Source organism: Parambassis ranga, chromosome 5 (assembly GCF_900634625.1).
Source record: "Parambassis ranga chromosome 5, fParRan2.1, whole genome shotgun sequence".
Lineage (NCBI taxonomy): Eukaryota > Metazoa > Chordata > Actinopteri > Ambassidae > Parambassis > Parambassis ranga.
In genome coordinates this window covers 18,851,282-18,865,967 of record NC_041026.1, presented here as the reverse complement: position 1 = coordinate 18,865,967, position 14,686 = coordinate 18,851,282, and the positions used below count along the sequence as shown (strand labels likewise).

The window sequence follows — 14,686 nt, the reverse complement described above, 5'->3', positions numbered from 1 at the left end:
AAAGCTATCATCTCACGAATCCTTGTTTTTTTTTGCAAAGATCACATTTATAAGTTCTAAAACTCAGAATAAAGTTAATATTTTATTTTGGATTAAAAAAAACCTGGATAAATACGTACTAAAAACTACATTTTTCATTTCAGTAGATATTAATTTTAGCCTCGTGTAGGGAAGACCGGGGCTTTTTGTCACACTTGCAATAACTTGACCACAAAGGGGGTCTACTCAAAAGTGGAATAGTAGTTTTGTGCTTAAACATAGTGATGTCACATCCCTTCAGGGAAAGCCAAAGCACACTGTCAACTGAGGTGAGGACAAATTTCCCATTTTTCACATGTGAAAGTAAAAAATGCCAAATAAATATTTTTTGTAATTGTCTGCTTAAATACACAAATATCAATCATTTAACATTTGAACCTCCTAGAAGAGAGAATAAAGTGTTTGGCTAGACTTGAGTTACAGTGCTGCTTCAAGCTAACTTTAAAATATGGCTAATATCAGCAAACATGGCTGTTTGGGGCAAATTGTCTCAGCCAATTTGGGGCAACTTGTCACACTACTTGAGTATATGACTTTGTTCTTTGATTTGGTAAGTATTTTTTTTAACAATCTGATGAAATAATTTTAAAATATATAACAGAGTGTAAAAAGTGTGACAACAACCGGTCTCCCCCTATGTCTCAGTTTGTGTGTCGATAGCTGCATCAATTGACACCTATCATCTGCCACTGAAAGCATCAAGGTTACATAAAGGTCAACACAGTGCAATGAAGATGCGTTTTTTGATGTGACAAACATCACAGGGGGAATTCCTTTCGAGGAGTTCAGTGTTTCTCGAAGGGAGGTGCTGGCTAACCGCTGCCCAGTCTGGGCTTCCGGCCCTGGGGCAGCAGAGCCTTTTGGTATCCCCTTACACCCTGCAGCAGCACCACTATCACACCACCCCAGACACTGTGCCAGGATACTGTGGTGACACAACCTCAGGCCTCTGTTCCTCCCTTGTCAGTAAGACTGATGGATGCAGAGCAGAGGAAAATAGAGAGGACACAAGGTCTGATGAGAAAATATCAAGATGGAGCTGATGATGATTTCTTGTTAGCCTTTATACAGTATCGGGCTGCAATTAAGATAGTCATCATTGTCCAGAACATTTCAAAATGTACTTCTAAAAGCTCAACAACAAAACCTCACTATAGACTAACAGGAGATTTTCTGATACATGAATTGCTGCTGTGCAGATTACATTACTCAGCTGCTGCATTATAGTCAAGAGCCACCAGGGGGCAGAACACAAGGCTTAGGATTTTACAAACTAGTGCTGTGATATACCATACATTCAAATATGGAGAGAGCGGTCCTGGGGGAGGATTGAGGGGGGAATCTGACTGAGAAGATGAGGACCACATACCTGCCCATCTACTCCACCTGGGCTAAATATTTGCCGCATGCTGCATTTACATTTGGAGGCTCTATCGAAACATTTCAACAGTTGTGGCACAATTGATTTACTTTATTGGTTGGTAAAAATGCTCCCTTGTGTGAGTAAACCTTTCAAGTTGTAAGTTGATGTCAGTCACATGCATGCAGGGGAGATGTTGTTAAAGGAGGAAGAGCTTTTAAACTGCTCTGTGGTGAAGAACATAATTTTATATTTATATTTTTCCCGCGTGTTCCTTTAAAATCAATTTGTACAGTGACCATTTTCGTCTGGTCAGTCCTTATGCCTGCTTCATTCTTTGTTATGGCTTATAAGCCAGGCTATAACTTTTGTAGCAGCATAAATATTTGTAGTAACACTGTACTCAGGGCACTTAGGACAGGTGGCGATCAGAACACAGGTGGGAAACCTCCTTACTCCCTGAGGAACACACAGTTGTCACACAAGTAGGGGTGGAACTCTACATCGCTAGTCTTCAGTCAGGTCTGTTGGTGGATGAGGGTGACAGGATAAGAGGTGATTGTCTTATGGAGTGATTTAACTGCATTCTTACCACATTTTAATGTGATGTGGAGCCAGCAAGCTGCAGAATTGAACTTTAAGCTGCATTAGCTTAATTTTCAGGCCTGGAAGTTGCCACCTGGCAGTATACACACAAGGACACATGGTGATATGTATAATGGCATTTGCGGGTAATTGAACTTGATTGCTTATGGTTGTCTTCTGCTGTGTGTGTGTGTGCAAAGACATGTATACATCAGAGGAAAAGGGGAAAAGAAGTGTGTGGCTGCATAACGATAACTGAGTTGCTAAGATGTGTGCCATAGAAGCCATTTGTTATTCTGAAGCCAAGCACCACCTCATTGACTGAACTGTGTGTGTGTGTGTCAGTGTGTGTGTGTGTAACACAGACAAGTCCCGGCAGTCAGTAGTCTGCCAGCAGTGTGTCTGTTTGTTTAGATCAGAGCCGTCAGGGCCACGGCCTCTTCACATGTTAATATTAGCCATGCTGTTCGTCGGAGAGACAGCTCAACGTGAACGCTGCTAAAATAGTTGCTGCATTTTACAAACACTGTGAGAGACACACTCACTGCCTGTGCCACCAATCACACTGCCAACTCTGAACTCCCAGAAAAGGCTTTGTGAAGCACAGCCAGGGAGGGGGCCGCCTGCCTGACGCCAACCCTGAAAAGCAGGTGAGACCGAGGTTGTGTGTGCGCGTTTGATTTGATAATAGTGGGTGGTGGATGGTTTTGGAGTATGACGACAGAATAAAGCTCAGCAGTTCCCCGTCAGGCCTGGACCAGGGAAAATAGTGGTAAGGTGAGGTGAGAAAAGGCCTCTTCAAAACGGGTCTACTCTCTGTTTAGTGTCTAACTGTGAACTTTGGGTTTGGCTCTATGTTAATACAGTTGGAGGCAGAACACAGCAGCCTGTGGTCGCACAGAAAAGTTTTTTTTTTTAAATTTTCTCTCTGTCACTTAAATAGCAACCTGATGAAGTCTAAATTTTAGGGCAACTTTGCAAAGACCTCAGGCAAACGATCAGGCTTACCTTCTTGATGAATGACTTTTATGCACAATTAGTTTATATGTTGTCATACTGTGCATAGTGAGACCTGCCTAGGACAACCCATGAATCATTTATAGAACCACAGGAGGGTGTCAGACATGAAACATTCATTGTTTCAATAAGTCTAAAAAGAAAAATGTCATGTGAGTGTGTTTAGTTTCATGTGTGTTAGTATAGCATGTTTTTGTACAATAAAGATTCTGTGAATTTATTAGAACAACAACATTTAAGCAGAATTTTTAAGTGTCTATTTCTTTGCTTTATTTAAAGTAGCTGAATGATTTCTGTAGACAGCCTCCTAGTGAGTGTTTAAAGGCTCTGTTAGCTGCCATCAGCACATCACAGACAAAATGAAAGTTGCACTAAAAAAAGTGAAACAGTGAAAACATCTAATCAATCAAAAACAATGTAAAACAGGTACTCTACCTGTTTTTGGTATGATCATTATAATTGACAACTATACAGCAAATTATTATCTTTAGTGTGTTCCCACAAAGCTCCTGGACCTTGTCTTCATCTCCACCCCCATGAAGGAGTAGCGCTCTCCAGTTCGTCCATCTGTCAGGATGTACCATGTCCCCCAGTAGATACCGTTGGTCACCCCACTATAGCGCCCGCGGTAGTATCGTCCATTCAGGTTAGCTGCCAAGCAAGCATCAAACCACCAGCCTGCACCATAATATTCACCACAGTTTCCAGATGTATAACGGTCATGGTCTCGGTCAGCAGTGCTAAAAGATCTTCCATCGTGGTTGTAACGTTTACTGTAACTCAGTGCATTTCCTGCATCCCCAGAGTACTCACGGGCAGTCAGACGATACCTGGAGGACAGAAACACATTTATGAGTGGTGTGTTCAAATCTATGGACTATGTAGGAATTGCTAAATTATATTTTATAGTCTTCTTTTACATAAATAAAAATCACACATAATGACAGGGCAGTGTTTAGGTTGTTCTGACTGATTTTTCTTTCTTAAAAAGCAACCCCAACACCATCTTTAATACTTCATCAAAGGTTGATAAGTTAAAGTGAGTGGGCTTTTCCTCCAGCCACTCAGGTAACTCTGAACATCTCATGTGTGTCTGCAGTGCAGTTCACCTCTGTGCCTCTGAAGCCACTTTGAAGTTGTTGTAGGTAGCCTGGCGCCTCTGTTGGTGCCAGTCCTCCAGCTCTATGCGTAGTTGGTGTTGGCCAGTGGAGGTGAGGGCATGCAGTGCTGCATTACCCAGCCAGTGTTCTCCCTGCAGACTGCCAAAGCCCTCCTTGTACTCCTGCCATGTCCTGTTGAAGTCCACTGAGCCATCCTGCCGAACCTGGATCACTGTCCACCCACCACCCGCCGTCTCCATGTCACATTTAGCCTGAGCCAAAACAAAGACTCTGATCTGAGATCTAGATTTTCCACAGATAGCATGCAGTTCTCCTAAAGAAGAGGATCTGGGTGTGTATGTGTCTTTTATGACTGTGGTGAACCAAAATACCTCCAGTGCTGGCCCGTGCAAGTCGGGCTGGATGGTGTAGATCCCATTCTCTTTGATCCCAAGCCTGTAAATCTCTGCACAGTCGCGAGGATGTAACCGTTCCAAAGGGGCGACTGAGAGCCACACAAAGAACATTTTTATTCATCGTGTTGATCAAGAACTATTTACATATGACTACCTTTACCTGTGGGAGGATCCTGTGTGATGCTTTTAAGGAACAGCAGCAGGTCTTTCTCCCCCTCTCTTCCCACTGCTGCACTCTCTTTCAACCCAGAGAAAGAGGTGATCGGTGAGACACTGTTGTCACAGCTTAAAATAACACCTCTGTCTGCATGTACCTCGCACAACTGTTGTACGATAGTGCCATTACACTCTTCACTGTAAGCTGTACAGTGTCTGTGTGTGCACATACATGGTTTTTTCCATGCCTCTCAGTGCAGTTAAATTCCTATGCACTCACCTATGACCGACACTTAGCAGGCCTCATTGGGGTTCTGTTTACTATGTGTGGGGGAGTGACTGCACTGGCATTTCTGTGTGTGTGTGTATGTGTGTTGCATAGGTGGAGCATATAAATGTGTGCTACTTACCCAGTCGTTTGGCCATTGCCCCAAGAGTCTGGCTGTGACAGTGGAGGTCACACTCTGTCAGCACAGCTGCCATTAAAGCCAGGATGGCCCCTAGAGAGCTGCTCTCCTGGTCCCTATGACTCCAGGGCCCCCCTTTTTCCTGGAGAGAGCGCATGCAGTGCTGCAGCTGAACCAGACGCTCTTTGACACCTCCAGACTGCACAGACACCCATAGGTACAGGTCTTAATAAGTCACTTTTGACCTATCACAAACACAGTCAACATGGTGGTTGCATTGTGTTTTCAAGTAAAAAAAATGAAGCCCAAACTTGGATCCTCTTATAGAAAAAACCCAGCTCAGTTCTGTGTCACACCCAGCCTCTGTTACACTTACCTCAGCCTTTGTAATCATGTCCCTCACACACCTGTTGCTGCATGAGCTCAGCACCACCATATGATGAGGACATTTTTAAAGCAGATCTAATTATATCCCTTCTTTGATTGCTCACTGTTATTGCTGGAAGGCTGTTAGGTGGTGCCAAGTTTAGTGTCCCATGAGAAAGGACCTGCTGGCATGTGCCTGATAGTATGCACTTACGCTTGCTGACAGAAGTTCATGTCTAGTTCAGCTTGTCCATCACTGTTAAGATGTTAAGATTTGTTGAAGACTAAAATGTCTATTCTTAAAATGTAGTTTAAGATATTTTAAGGGTAACGACACATACCTTTAACTGAGCCTGTGGGAACTCATGTCTGTTCTCCACCCTCCGAGGACCATCTGAGACGACTGGAAGTGAAACCCCCATCCTGCAGAGAGTCGTCCCAGTCTGACCCTCACAGGCCCTGGTATCCACTCCTGCTCCAGTGCCTGGCGAGCTGGGTGCAGCCACCAGACTGTCCCTGCAGGGAGGATGTGTGCAGGCTGCAGATGCATCTGAGGACAGCAGCACTCCCACATAAAGACACAGCAAAGAAAGTATGCTGACATAATTGAAAGGAATCATGGGAAAATGCGCAGATGCGGGCATCATTTTCTAATCTTATAAACTCTTTGTCCAGCCTTGTTGATGATTCGCTGCAAACTTTAGCTTCACTTTTCTTTATATCTGTGGAAATGCCTCCTCAGGTGCAGACTGTTTCCTGACTGGCGTCCTTTTGTTTAAATCTGTGTGCCGTTGTCCCTCTTCATCTTGTTTCATCTCCTTCTTTTTGTTCGTCTTCAGCTCATCATGTTTGACGTCCTCTTTCTCCTGCTTACTCTCCGTTAGTGAGGTTGCTTTGGCTCAGATTCCTAGATAAATGCGGCACTCTTTGCTGTCTGACACGGACCAATGCACCCACCCCCCAACACACAGACACACACACACAATCTGTCCATCTCCTTACTCATCTCATTCTCCCTCCTACATTCCCACACAGCCACACACATGCATGTTTACACACACTTATGCACTGAGAGCATGAGTAGAAAGTCCCACTATGTCACATACACATATGCAGTGTAACATTAGGCACATTTTATGGGCATCTTTCACAAATCCTTTAGCTTTGATATGTCAAAGCTCAAACATTATTCAGTTATTACGTGTCATTCACCACCTCTCAACCTTTGTCATCAAGGTGCACATGTAACAAGCTTTGCAGAGGTGAAAATCCTGCAGATGCCCAAAGTATGCAGCTCCTTTCCTTGTGTGAACAACTTTTTCACTTGTGTGCTTTTGTGTTGCACTGTTTGTGTTTACAAACTGAGTTCCAAAGAGGCCATAAAGACTGGACAGTCAATAGGTGTGTGAGGGCAGGAATTCCTGTATAAACACCAGAGTCTTCCCAGTCATCAGGGTTCTGCAGAGGCACACTCCCCGTAACGAGGAGAACAAACATACATATGTAGACACTTACTCGTGAACAACAAGCTGAGCAGCTTTTTTCTTTTAAATGTGCACCACAATAATAACATTTATCAGATTATGTCCAAAAAAGAAAAAAAAACCCTAAATATTAAGCATAAGACACCAAAAGTACCATTACACTGATGAAAATGTTATTCTTTAAATTCTTTGATGGGTTTTTATTAAAACCTGATAGAGGTTGAGCAGCAGTCGTTACAGATGCAAATGAAAGTCTACAGCATGTCGTCTGATAATGATCAGTGCACATGTAACCTGATTTTATTAGACGTGTGCAGAAGATGATTTGCCACTGCTAACCCACAATGTTTCCACTACAAAGACACAGTGTGATTTAGCATGAAATTGCAGAAGATACATATTTCGATGATTGTTTACAAGTTGTTGTTGTCAGTGCAGTGTGGTACAGTGGGACCATCAGCCCATATGGTTCATCTTTTCAAAATGAGTTAACACTGTCCTCTAGTGGTTTATGAGCTTAGCTTCTCAACTACAACACAATAACCAAACGGAGCAGCAATTGTGCAGCAGGTGTCTCAAAAGCTTAGTATGGTACTGTACCACAGCCCTGGAAGTCAAATGTATGATGCTATGTGTTGTCTACTATGTGTTCTGTAAAATTGTGCTATATCGTGGGTTAAAATTTTACCCCTTTAAAATTATGCAATATCATTACAGTGAGTGAATGACAAACTGATCATTTGGGAAATTATTGAGTCAAGTCATGTGAAATAGCTACTTACTATACTGCCGCAATGGGGCTGATGAAGGTCATCAGATTCTGAGAACCTGTTGTTGTCCAAATAAAGTTGTCAAGGTTATTTCAGATTGAGTTTGAGGCTAAATACTGTGACAGAAAGGATGGTCAGGAACAAGTTTTTGATGTTGGAATTTTGGAAGGGTTTAAATGAGATGCAGTGCAATATGTATTGAACTATTCTTACTATTGTTACTGGTCTATTGTGTGTTTACTAAATTTGTGAATGTGCACTGCTCAATGTTTATCCAAATTTCCTAGAGCCAAACAAAACCGAACCTAAATAACAACATGTATATAAACCTATACGATCACAACATTTATTTTTTTTTACGGTTGACGAACTTGCAGTAACCATTGCAGAAATAATGTATAATTTAACATTAAGCCAAGGCAAATGGACAGTTCTAATGGGCGGGGCGGGGCGCGTCTGACGTAGAACGCAGGCGTTGTTTTGGAGAAGGAAGTGAAAGGGGAAGACAAGCTGAGCTTAGTAGGTAGTTAGCAGGCTGACAGGCAGGCGAGCCTTCAAGCAAAGTGCCAAATTTACACAGCAGTTGTAGCTAAATTGCCTCGTCAATTTACGACACGCTTGCTGTTGTTGTTTACGTAAAAGGGCGACACATTTTTATTATTTGAAACGAGGCATTGCCAAATAAACGCCAACAACTCCAGCGAGCTAGCTAGCTAGCAAACGTAACGCCTAGTTAGCCACTAAACGCTAGCTGTCCTGAACAATAACAGCTAGTTAGCTCGCAGCCGGGTCTCGTACTGTCAAGAAGTCTCCTTCGTGGTGTGTTACAAGTGTAAAGTAAGTAAGTTGTGTGACGATAACAATCTGTTCATGTGTATACTGTCTGCTCGCTCATCGGTGCGCTTGGTGTTCTAATAACCCTTACGCTGTAACAGCTAATGGTGGTGGTGCAATGTTTTTCCGAGAAGCTGGTTGGCAAAAACAAGGCCGGCCTGTGGCTCCTTTGGGTCGACTCCAACATGAAAGGAGAACCGGAGAGTCGAGGTCGATCTGTCGAGCTTAATATTTTTCTTTTTTGTACAAATAAATGCCCCTACTTGTGTGTGAAAGTATGGAAGGGAGACAGTTTTTAATTTGTATCATGTACTCACAGCAATAGTCATTTTCCAAAAAAAAAGTCAAAATGTGTTTATTACTATCTGCTAAGGTGGGTTTTAGTAATGCGCAACATCTGTCAACCGGCCATGGGGAAAAAAACTTGTTATATATATCTGTTGTAGTGTTGCTAGGCAGACTGGACCTGCTGTGTTTTCCCAAAGTTTTTGTTTCGTTTGTGACTCACAGGTCACGCAGGTACACGTCGCTCCCTTTGTCTCTTTATGTTGATCATCTGATGTGAATTCCTGAGCCTACAAGCTTGAAAGGATGAAATGAAATCTGTTGATTTTCATGTGCAAATGTCTGACACTGCCATCTGTCTTCCGTGATTTGCTATTTGGAATTTTAATAATTTGAAGACTGTGGCATGTTCTTGCTACTAGTTGTTGTCAGGTTTTTCATAAGTACAAGAAGTCCTGCACATGTTATTGGACACTGGACCATGTATACCTGAGTCATATTTTAGACCAGCTCTCATTAACTCACATCCCACAAATTGATACGTTTTGTTCCTTCTTTGATAACGTACGGTAACTGGTTCATGTAGGCTTTTTATGGTTTACATGCCTGAAAAGTTCACTGACACAGCTCAGTGTCATATTACATAGCAAGGTGTATGTTCAGAGCTTTGATTTATTGTTCGGTTGATCATCTAGGTACGTCTGTTGCTAAATGTAGAAAGGAACCTTATTAAAAATGTTTTCTCCTGTGAGTGTATAATGCATGTATTGATTGCTCGTGTTTCTCCTTCTCCCTTCTGCTACTACCTAGATCTGTAGTGCATGCATGTGTTTTTAGCATTTTAAAATTGTTGGTGTATTTATAATTTATGGATATAATTGGGACTGTCTTATGCAAACTTGTTAACCAGAAAAAATTACAGCCACCTACTTGGTATGAAGGAGATGACTTGGGCATGGAGAAACATCTGAACTCTACCTTCTAAATCCATATGTGGTTTAGAGTTTATGTATTTTGCTTTTCATTTATAATCAGTACTGAGGTAGGTGAACTCAGGTTTATTATGATTTAACACAACAAATGACTGCCTAAACTGCTGATTATATATTTTTTTAGTAACTGCTGGAACTTTGTTCAACACTGACTAATGAAAAACATAACACAGAGAACATATGCACCAAGATGAAAGAAATTGTTCAGTGAGAGACTGTGATTGGCATTTAGATTTTGGTCCAATGTTCAGCTGTTTGAGATAAAACACCTCTGTTTTCTCTATAATCATGTGGCCACTGTCTGAGTTTCTGCCAGGTACTCTGTGCTTCACAGTATTGTCATCTTTGGAGTGCCATGTTTGTTCCATTCAAAAAGCATGCAAGTGTACTTTTTAGCTCCTTTTGGTAACTGAAGCATTTGTGTTTTTCAAGATTAGCTGTAGAATTTTAGGGGTGCTCTATGGACTCATGGCTCTGTATAGAATCACAGTAGTTGTTAATGTTCTGTAACACAGTTGCACCAGTTGGAGCTGTCTTATTGTTGTGTTTAAAATGCCTATTGTGTTTTGTGTGTTGACCTATATATAGACCAACAGGTTATTGTTTATAACTGCTAAAAAGTTAAGTTAATTCACCTAAATTCAAGGTACTTAAAGCATCACGTTTCTTTTAGTACAGTATGTAATGATTGTATTGTCTTTGTTCTACACACTCTATGCTTCTGTTTGGAGTATTCCTGGCTAAACCAGCTCCTGCTTCGGGCAAGCAGGCTACACAATATTACTACCATCTACAATAGATTGTCCAAAGGTTTTTTTGGTCAGTAGCAGTGTGATAACTGTTTACATGGCACAGACTCAAAGGTGTGAAATAGATAAGGCTGCCTCTGATGAAATCACTGTTTATTTTAGTCTTTCTTGCCTATTTGTGCACAGATAAGTTTTACTGATAACCCTTCAAGAATGGAGCATATCTTAATATTCTACACTACATTTTCAAAAGAGGGAGGGTAAACAAGAACGTAGAAGTTTATTTTATCAGATTTCAAGGCAGTATTGCTGTAGTCCTACTTCTTTGGCCCACAACATGTGTTTTCCTTTGAGAGATCAGTTCATCACTGCAGTTAGTGACAAGAAAATCAGAGCAGTTGTGTATATCTGAGTGCTGAGGAATTACACAGATTACCAAATAGTGAAAGATTGTTCTTGCTGAAATGCAGAAACAGGTTCTGTGTGTCACTTCTTTGTTGGGTTAACCAGAACATGTCAGCTTGTGATATCAGCAGAAAATGATGTGTTGTTTAGTTTTAACGATGAAGAGGAGGAGTCGACTCTCTAGAGGTAACTTCCTGTTGTGTGTGAGAAAGAAAGAGAAAGAATGATGTGTTCCTTGTGACTTACCCAACAGCTTAGAGAGCACATGACTGGAATGAATGGCATTCAAACCTGATTGGTCCAGGCAGCATGAAACTCCACACACAAATTTGTGGAATACTGTTTTCCAATAGGCCGGTCTGTACAGGAACAGATTTAACCTTTGTATTGATTTTCTGAACCATTGCAATCTGGTGATTATGTTGTGACTGGCAATGAAGAGGTTAGAAGGCCAGTAGTGGCTAAACTCTTTTTTTTCTCTTTGTGTTTCTGCAGCTGTGGAAAAATGACATCCAGGAAGAAAGTGCTCTTGAAAGTCATCATCTTGGGAGATTCTGGGTGAGTCACACAGTGGCAGATTTTTCTTTTTCGTCAAAACCAGTATTGCCAGTTAGGAAATAACTGTTCTGTTCTGAAAATAAAATTCAGTGGGGGAAAAACCCTAAATTGTGTGGTGTGTTACTATTTTTGTTTTGAATTGAATCTAGTTTTTGAATCAGTTTATGCAGTATTGTTTGACTTCCTTGTTGACTTCTTATTGTGCCATAAGCTGTCTCCAGGCAGAGTTACAAACTCTGCTGCTTGTAAATACAGACTGAATTGCCTCTGCTGTCTTCATGCTTGTCTCTGTGCTGTGGCAATAATCACAATAATCCACAGTCAGTTATACAAAGACTATTTAAAAGGCAGTTTTTATGGGTTGGAAAAATATATTTTATATTTTTTGTTACCATTTTCCCACTAATAGCTTAAGTTCAATAGTTCAGGTTTTAAACAATGCATCTGTTGTGCCTTGTATATTATGTATCCTCTTATCTGTGTTAAGTTTGTTGTCCTTTGCCCTCAGTGTTGGAAAGACCTCCCTCATGAACCAGTATGTGAACAAGAAGTTTAGTAACCAGTACAAAGCTACAATAGGGGCAGACTTCCTGACCAAGGAGGTGATGGTGGACGACCGGCTTGTTACAATGCAGGTGTGGAACAATTGCATATAATAATAAATCCATTTGAATTGGGGTTTGACAGTAGTTTGCAACATCTGGTCTCAAAACAAAACAAAGCCTACAGCTACAGTTGGAGGAAGAAATGTTTGTCCTTCTAAATATTATAGACTGTGTTTTGGATATGCACAAGCATAGTTATGGACTTTAATATATTAATAGCTGCATAACACAAACGGAGAATATTTTAAACTTGTGAAGGCAGTGACCATTATGCACTGTCTTAAACTAGATTTGGGACACGGCTGGCCAGGAAAGATTCCAGTCTTTGGGAGTTGCGTTCTACCGTGGAGCAGACTGCTGTGTGCTGGTATTTGATGTGACTGCACCCAACACCTTTAAGACGCTTGACAGCTGGAGAGATGAGTTCCTGATCCAGGCCAGTCCTCGAGACCCAGAGAACTTCCCCTTTGTGGTGCTAGGCAACAAGATTGACTTGGAAAACAGACAGGTAGGTTCTCAACGGGGAATGTCAAACACCCAGTGTCTTTGCTGAATGACTGCTGAATGCAGAAAAAAATTATGTTGTGCACCCAAGATAATAATTACTCAAGTGCACAGGACTGTCCTGTGCGTATGACATAAATTTGGCTGAATAGTCGGGATGAAAAAGTTTAGTGAATACCGCCCATTCCAACTGTGTACAAGGAATGGCAGAGAACTTAGTCAAAATACAACAGTGTCACCTGATCTGAACAGAGTCATTTCAGTGACCAGAAGAGTGCATAGCTCAAATTTCCCAAGTGTTTGTTGCTCACTGTATTGTTGTGGCTTGAAATGACATTACTGAAGTGATTTGTAATGGAAATGAACATATCAGACTCATTTTCATTCAAGCTCATCTGTCTCTTTCATGTACACACAGGTGACCACCAAAAGGGCTCAGGCTTGGTGTCAGAGTAAGAACAGCATCCCCTACTTTGAGACCAGTGCCAAAGAAGCCATAAATGTAGAACAGGCATTCCAGACAATTGCACGTAATGCCCTCAAACAGGTAAGTTACTGTGCCTTTAAATAAAATGGGACAGTGATGTGTGTTTGGTTATGTGAACATCTTGTTGCTTAGGTTGTACTTTAGCGACTGACTGCTGATTGTTTTCTGTCACAGGAGACAGAGGTGGAGTTGTATAATGAATTCCCAGAGCCCATAAAGCTGGATAGGAATGACAGAGCTAAACCATCAGCAGAAAGCTGCAGCTGCTAAGGGACAACTTGGACCATCTTCTCTCTTGGCTTTCTGAAACACCCTGTCACCGGTTACATCACCTCCACCACGCTCCCAGGGAAAGGACTTCCCTACTGGTCTTCCTCCTTCACGCCACTGTTCATTCCATCGACACGATCCCTCATGCAGTATGCTGCACATGGATGTATACCCCCTCCCCCACACTTAGCACGCAATTTAATGCACTAGCGTACACTCAGAAAATACGCTGACAAATCCAGTGCCCAAAGATCACACGAGAGAAGAATGACATCCCATCTGACCTCATAGTCCCTGACATGCTATCTGTCCTACCCACCTGTCTGTCTGACTGTGGCCCCTGACTCTCACAGTGAGGGGGCAAGATGGAGCCATGTTCAATGAGTGCAATCAAGAACTCTAGCTGGACTGGCTGATGCTCTATAATGTGAGATGATGTTGGCTAATGTCAGCATCCCAGTATCTTATTATCTCTCTGTTCTGTTTGCTTTCTTTAGCCTATCTGTCAAAAATAATCTAGTTGAACTATATATGTATATTTTAATTGGCTGGTGTTATTTTTCAGGCCAATCTGAAACACATACTTGTTTTTTGCACTTTCTTTTTATGTTTTTTGCCTTTAAATGTTCTAGAGGGATGACTGATTTTGGGCAACGTCTGCTACCACGCCTTTTTGGTAAGCTTCAAATTAAACCTCCTTACTTGTTTTTTCCCTGTCAAATAACATCCTGAGAAAACACTCTGGTGATTGTATTGCTTTTTTCCTTCAAGTTTATGTGTTGAAAGGGTTTATAACTGCCTCACACTGCAAAAGAAATGTTACTTGGTAGATATGTAAAAGCTGAAAAAGCAGTCACAGTGAATTAATTCCTTGATATATTGATATTTGCCTTTTATGTACCATTACTTGTACCGCTACTATTACTGCTGTATGTGTTCTGTCCCTCATCAGACATCTTTCAGTGCTATGGAATTACAATATGCGTCACCAACACAGCGTACACTCGTCTTCTGTCATGTCATTGTTATTGCTGTTCTATCTATCTGCTTGTAGCTCAGGTTGGCTAAGTACTCAATATTTTTAACGGATTGTGTATTACGGTGTATAGATGGCAAAGATGAAATGGATGTTCTCTCTTTCCATTTTAAGAAAATATCCAACTATTTGCCCTGGTATTACTCCTCCTTACAAACAATACTGCAATGCCAATGATGTTGTCAAAGAAAATTCGAACGTCAATAAAACTCTTGAATATATCAGTGGTCTAACAACTGTCTCACTTTATGTTTGGCTGAT

The 14,686-nt window shown here is 41.4% G+C and overlaps 2 protein-coding genes across 2 annotated transcripts; one reads left to right on the top strand and one right to left on the bottom strand.

Moving 5' to 3' along the window:
- Positions 1-3,488: 3,488 nt before the first annotated feature.
- LOC114435488 (fibroleukin) lies at positions 3,489-5,868 on the bottom strand. Its single transcript, XM_028405182.1, has 5 exons — positions 5,788-5,868; positions 5,084-5,279; positions 4,494-4,606; positions 4,111-4,397; positions 3,489-3,831 (listed from the first exon to the last, which is right to left on the bottom strand). Exons 1-5 carry the CDS (start codon positions 5,866-5,868, stop codon positions 3,489-3,491), a joined length of 1,020 nt encoding a protein of 339 aa, XP_028260983.1.
- A 2,316-nt stretch (positions 5,869-8,184) lies between these two features.
- On the top strand, positions 8,185-14,646 carry LOC114436087 (ras-related protein rab7-like). The gene is made up of 6 exons (XM_028406169.1): positions 8,185-8,537; positions 11,461-11,523; positions 12,032-12,158; positions 12,418-12,636; positions 13,051-13,179; positions 13,294-14,646. Exons 2-6 carry the CDS (start codon positions 11,471-11,473, stop codon positions 13,387-13,389), a joined length of 624 nt encoding a protein of 207 aa, XP_028261970.1. The 5' UTR covers positions 8,185-8,537; positions 11,461-11,470; the 3' UTR covers positions 13,390-14,646.
- Positions 14,647-14,686: the final 40 nt, after the last annotated feature.